The sequence below is a fragment of the Nilaparvata lugens genome, chromosome 1, assembly GCF_014356525.2.
Source record: "Nilaparvata lugens isolate BPH chromosome 1, ASM1435652v1, whole genome shotgun sequence".
NCBI classification, from domain to species: Eukaryota; Metazoa; Arthropoda; class Insecta; order Hemiptera; family Delphacidae; genus Nilaparvata; species Nilaparvata lugens.
The window spans coordinates 8,139,582-8,146,629 of NC_052504.1; the positions used below are offsets into that span (position 1 = coordinate 8,139,582).

At 32.4% G+C, this 7,048-nt stretch overlaps 1 protein-coding gene across 3 annotated transcripts in view; it reads right to left on the reverse strand.

Moving 5' to 3' along the window:
- The window catches only part of LOC111048092 (inactive pancreatic lipase-related protein 1), a 30,863-nt gene that overhangs the window by 20,701 nt on the left and 3,114 nt on the right, over nucleotides 1–7,048 (reverse strand). Inside the window, exons 1-3 of one of the 3 annotated variants that reach the window (XM_039429318.1) lie at nucleotides 6,211–6,292; nucleotides 4,925–5,008; nucleotides 964–1,123 (exon numbers count right to left, since the gene is read on the reverse strand). In XM_039429318.1, the coding sequence (XP_039285252.1) occupies nucleotides 964–1,123; nucleotides 4,925–4,985 (221 nt within the window). In that variant the 5' untranslated portion in view covers nucleotides 4,986–5,008; nucleotides 6,211–6,292. Of the gene's footprint in view, nucleotides 1–963; nucleotides 1,124–4,924; nucleotides 5,009–5,987; nucleotides 6,293–7,048 lie in introns of those variants that run through there. The other 2 variants (XM_039429323.1, XM_039429315.1) reach the window with 2 other exon arrangements.

Genomic DNA, 7,048 nt, shown 5'->3' on the forward strand with positions numbered 1-7,048 from the left:
TAGAGGAGACCGTGTGGTTTATTATAACGGCGCGAGGTCTTCTGTTCACAGAGCTACTAGTCGTAACTGTCTGGTATTTGATGTATTATAATATAGGTACTAAAAGTTTACTTTACCGGTATTGTATTTGTAAGCGATAATATCCATCCATATTGTGACGATTGCATAGAAAATGGAAGGTTCTTATTTATTACAATAAAGAACAGGTAGAACATGAATTGGAACGGTTACTGGAACAGCGATATAATAATGATAAATTTGAACTTTTCATGCCTTTTTCATCTGACAAAAATAACAGTGTATGACAGTATAGTATATTTCGCCCCTAGAGCAGAAAAATATTTCTGCCCGTGGTGCGAACGCTATTTTTCGCCACACACAAAAATAAACAATATATATATGAGAATAGTTGTTTACTAGGCACTTCCGAAAGCAGAAGTGGAAGATGATAGCTCTAGCAAATCTGAGGTAATCTGAATATCAGGAAATTGTCCAAGTATTTTTATTTTTTATTCTGATTTGTCTGAATAACCTAAAAGATGATGTTCAATTATGTGGGAGGTTGAGTTTATTCTTTCAAATGACAATAAGATGATATTATTATAAATGTTTTAATTATTGAATAATGAACACAAATAATGAAAAGTTTTTTGATCAGCTGCTTTTTGATCACCTTTCTTAGTTCCATGTTAGCGACTGGAAAGGGTACTCTTTCTGGCCTAGGCCGGAAAGAAACCTGTTCTGACGTCAGACGAGAGTCGTCTGCAAACAATGTCTTTCAGATCTACGTAGGGACTGAAAATCAGCTGCTTTCTGTGCAGTGTGGCGAAAACATATATGCTGCTCCACTAACTAATAATGTTAAGCTATGGATGATACTCTTATTGAATGAATTGTGGAATGATGACATAAATTTTGAGTACTGATATAAGTTTGGAAGGGGTGAAATAAACATTCGGCTACCTGGTGAAGAAGGTCAGAGTGAATCCAATTTCCTCTGGTGACTCCGGAGCCGGGAAAGCCGGTCGAAATACTGATGACCACGGATCTGATGTTGGAAAACAGCCCAGCTCATCATAGCACACTGTCTTGTTCGCAGCATCGTTCTCGCCGAACACTCTACCTGAACAACAAATCAATCTTTCAACTAGCAAACTTTCATTATGTCATTGCTAAATTGATTTTCTTTTATTTAGACTTAATCTGCGTTCACACCAAAGGTATTAAAATGTTTATTTAACCGTCCTTATAGATTCTATCAGATTGAACGGAACTTGACAAACACATATGTTCATCATGTGTATGATAAGTTATGTTCAATCTAATAGAATCTATGAGGATTAAGTTATTAAGATTCTGTTTAATAACTTTGGTGTAAACGCAGCTTCACTATTCTATTATATCCACGTGTTTTATCCAACAATAATATTATATTTTTCGATTTATTAACTTACAGATATCTTCTTCTTCTGCTAGTGCCTATTCGTTCCGAATATTGGCGATTAGCCTGACTATTGTTATCTTATTTACAGCCATCCAGAAAATACTGTGAAATATATTGTATAGTATATTTATTTGGAATTAATTTCCAACTATCATAATTATATTTCTGATTTATTCACTATATTTACACTCGTGTTAGGCATTATACTATCCTATACTATTAAACGAACAACTTCTGTTTATATGTTTAGATGTTTGTATTTCACCGGATCTCGAAAACGGCTCTAACGATTCTCACGAAATTTGGAAGAAAGTAGGTTTATGATATAGAAATTCGATTGCACTAGGTCTCAACCCTGGGATAACTCACTGAAGGACATCAAAAGGATATATATGTCTTGGAAGAACAGCTGGAAATTTTGTCGTCTGTTGATGATGGAAGTGAGTGAGCGAGTTCATGAATGTGGGACTGTGTCAAAATTATGACTCAGCTGTAGAACTTTTGTAATCATTCAATCAGTGCCGGTTGTACAAGAGCCGGTTAAATTTTAATCCTGATTAATTCCAGTAGAACCAATTTGATAAGCTATCTTTTTTAAATGGTCTTCTCTGATTAGAATTAAAATTTAACATTCTTTAGTGAAATAAATTTTTGTATTCCTCTGGGAATTGATCTCGGTCCACTGTGATTAGATAGAACCTATCTGTATGAACGATAAATATATTATAATTTCTTTTTTCGTAATAAATTTTATATGCTTTTGTACTCCAGAGCGGAGCTCGGTGCCCGGATGTTGTTCAATCTAATAGAATCTATAAGGTCGGAAATAAACATTTCGTTAATAACTTTGGTGTAAACGCAGCTTTACTATCTATATATATAAAAGCGAAATGGCACTCACTCACTGACTGACTGACTGACTGACTCACTCACTCACTCACTCACTCACTCACTCACTCGCATAACTAAAAATCTACCGGACCAAAAACGTTCAAATTTGGTAGGTATGCTCAGTTGGCCCTTTAGAGGCGCACTAAGAAATCTTTTGGCAATATTCCAACTCTAAGGGTTGTTTTTAAGGGTTTAAAGTTCGTCTTTTAGCATGTATATTCTTCTTCTCCCAATCTCTTAATTATAATTGAAATTTCCATATCATATGTTACTATAGAACTATAATCTAGATAGAGTACCTCTTCGAAACAGTGTTGTTAACTGGCAACTAAATTAATAATTTTGTCAGGTTGGTATTAAGTTGAGTTGAATTTGTTAGGTTGGCACCAAGTTGAAGATTTAAATTCATTTATCGCGGAAAAATAATTGATTGGGGCACTGCTACTTCAATCCTGGGAATATTATATTACTAGCCGTCAGGCTCGCTTCGCTCGCCATAACCGTTTAGCCAGACGTTTAGTCTGAACCCCCGACTGGATTGTCCTAACATATGATAAAAATGCTCAAATGAAAAATGCAGGCGAGCGAAGCGAGTCTGCTGATCTCATTCTTGGACGATCCAGTCGGGGGTCCAGGGGGCGGAGCCCCCTGGCTAGACGTATATGGCGAGCGAAGCGAGTTTGACGGCTAGTGCTATTATATCCACGTGTTTCATCCAACAATGTTATTATATTTTTGATTTATTAACTTTTATTCATTAACAATTTCTTCTTCTGTTAGTGCCTATTCGTTCTGAATATTGGCGATCAGCCTGACTATTGTTATTTTATTTACAGCCATCCAGAAAATAATGTGAGATATAATAATTATTGTATAATATATTTATTTTGGAATTTATCTCCAACTATTACTACGGTATAGTTATATTTTTGATTTATTCACTATATTTACACTCGTGTTGGGCATTATACTATAGTAGTAAATAGTACACTGCGTGAGCCAACACACCTATACTATATAATGCAGTTCAAAATTCTAGAAATATTAATAAAAATCCAAGTACCCTTTTTAAAAATTCTTAAAGTACTCACAACAGGCTCATAACTATTCAAGAGTTGCCCTTACGAGGAAAGGCACAGTTCAATTATAAAATATTTAGCACCGGTATCATATTAAAATATCAAAGAATAATTCTAATTATTCTCTAACTTATTATAATATATTACTATAGGGTAGCCCATCTGAATATTCAATAATGATATTATGTATAATATACTAGTACATTGCTGATAGGCCTGATACTCTACTGATTTGTAGATCTGCTATTCATTTATTCATTTCACTTTGAGCCAGATCAATAATTTTCCAGACATATAGGTGAAGTAGGCTACTTGTTCTAAATTAGAACAATCAAAATCACAATCCTCTGATTGGCAATGATGAAAATTTCAAATTATAGCTGAATGATATACAGTCACTAATAAACGTATGTGAAATTAAAACTAACGTTATCATAACGTATAAGTCACAATAAAATTGGCCAGATAGAAATTTAATGTAATATTGTATAAAACAGTAAATGGGATGCGTTTTTTGGTGTAGGCCTACCGTTATCGATTTCTTATCAGAAATGTGACATGTCCTAAATTTTTGAGAAGTTCATAAAAACGTTTATTGCTGTACAAATTTCAGAGAAATATAGTTCCGGTTTCGGCATTTGAAATCTCTAGAATGACAATTAGCAGAATTTGAGAGCCAGTGACTGATATTAGTGAAGATAAAACATGATTGTTCCCGAACCATATAATATATATATTTTTTGAACGAAATAATGACCCAAAAATAGTGTACCCTTCACCGGGATCTGGCATTTTGTCTGTAAAATGTGTGCTAATAGAACATATCATAATTAATAAAATATATAATTGATTGATAAATAGGCTGGTTAGTAGTTTTGATAATTATACAGTTCAAATTTATTGATATTCAAAACATTTTTCTTATAGGCTGGATATCAGGAGTATTCAAGAATCATGGAATAAACAGATTATTTGAAAAATAATATTCTATTTTCTCAAAATTTATGAATTCATGCAGGGCTATTTTCTTGTATTTATGAAATATAATTATAGTACCCTTTGAAACCTGACGATGGTGTGATCACTGACCCTAGTATTCATAATTTGTAATCTCATTTATTCTATTACTAATTTCAAAGGGTACCGAACTATAATTCTATTTTATTCTATTTTATATTTTGAGAAAAAGGTGCTGCGTCAGTAGAAAGTCGGATAACTCTTTCAATTAACAATTATTATGTTTTTAGTAAACCATGAGAAATATGACAGCATAGTATGACATATAATATAACATAAGTATGACAGCATAAGTTTTAGTTTGTATGAATAAACTGTCAGAAGTTCTTGAGAGAAATACTAATGTTTGGATGAAGCAGGTTGAATAGTTAGCACATAGGAGCATTATAGAGTGTTAGTATATAGAAGTTAGCGAAAGATACTCAGCCTCAACACAGGATGTTTTTATTATTATTTTTTTTAATTTATACATTTATTATATGAATTTACTCACCAGTACTCAAAGCAAATAGGATCAGGCAGCCCACCGAATGCATCAGTCCAAGTCCACACATGACTGTGAGGTGGATGAGAAGTACTGGATAGAAACAAATAATTACATCCTCATTATTCAAACTTTGTGTGCAAAATCAAATGAAGGTCAATCTATGTTAATGTTTTCTTATTGTGTTTCTTGCATTTTAACGGTAACGCATTAATTGTCTACAAGTATAGCATTGTATTACGTGAAGTCACACGATATTCTCCCGTACCTCTGTAGTCTTTCTCCATAAAGTTTAATTCTTCAATGAAAAATGAAAAGTTTTTTTCAATGGTATTTTTTATTTATCTGTCTTCATGTCATTTAATCATTTTCTAACTGACCATTAGCCAGAATGCATGTATTGGATAATATAGCAATCTGCTGTAAGATATCTTATTACTCATTTATTGATTCAATAATAAACAATTATCAATTAAAATATTTTTCCAGTTATTATAAATATAATAACAATCATATTTAATAAGGTGCATATACTTATCATATTTATAACATATGTATGCACAGTAATCTTGTATTATTATCTTTAGTAAAAGCTTGTTGCCTCAGGTTGAAATTATAGGGTTGAAAGTAGGAACAATTTATGAGTATTTCGAGTTGGAAATAACTGTACCTGATATGACATATTCAATACAAACTCCATACATTATTCAGATATTTCCTTTTATTCAATCATTTATCAATAACAGAACATCCTACTCGGAAGCTTGATTCACTTATATTTGAATATATGTAATACAAAATGATATTCTTGAAGTCATAGCCTATATCTACAATAGTGCTGAAAATAATGTAAACAGGAAATTCAAAGAAAATATGAAGAGTATTAAATATGTTATATATATGATAGTCATTCTCACAGTAAGTTATATAATGATTAAAGAATTTTTCAATAAAGTTGACAGAATAATAATGTGTGGATTATTAGTGATAATATTGATGAAATTTGCCATGATAACAATAGTTTATGCTGTAAGCAATTTCCAGTTATTATAATGATAATAATTCGACTAACCAATGAAAGCTCTATACTATCGTAAATAGATCTATATGGACTTCTGCTGGAAATAGTGACCTAAAAGTTCTAAATAGCAGTTGAAGAGGATTTTTATATTACAACTAAACAAAAGGAGTATAAAAATCAATAATTCTATGCTTTTCCTCCAATAAATCGAAAGTAGACCTAATCCTAGAGTGAGGAATCGAATTCACATTTCTAGACATAAAATGACACTCACCTCCGCGCTACAACTATTCTGTCTCATTCCAGAGACAGCTTGATTTCAAATGTGATCCGTTGAGATATTTTTCATCTCTAACCGTCTCTCTCAACGACCTTGAGCTTCCCCCACCATTATTGAAAATAAACTTTATATCCTGCTTCATCTTCAACTGACCATCGTGAAAAAACAAAACTAATTACAGGTTTTACACTTGAAATTTCCATCTAGATCGGCAGGCCATTAAAAGCTACTGGTTCAAAACAGACATTTAAATTCAGCAAACACCCAGGCAATTCTTGATTCTTCTATATAGTGTATCTCATTATATAAGACAATGTTTATTAATGCGGATTCCAATCAAATTGTATCAGAGCCAAGGTATCCACCATAAAGTGTTGGATACCGTAGTACAAATGATTTATTGAGAAGTATGATTCAATATATGAATAGGCTAAATAGATGAATAGATGAAAAACATTCTGTACTGTGCACTCTATCCTTTACGTAAAACCACTGGGTATTTTCTATTTTCGAAATATATTCAAAATCTGTGAATTATTTTAATAAGCGAACTGATTTTCAATTTCAAAACCACTTCACATGAACTCTTGAAAAAAAGATTTAAGAAACAGAAAGTTAATTCTTGCGAAAAAATATCATTCTCACTATATCATGGATGTTTGGAATCAGGTTGAGTAATTTAATGGAAGGATCTTCAGTGTCAGAATAGGAAACGCGTCAAGAGGTGTTAAACACTTCATTGTGAACATGTTTTTTCAAGGCAGACGGAATCTCACGATGAATTCTCCTATTTCAACTTCTTCTCCAAAAGACATTAATTGTTGGGTAGGGA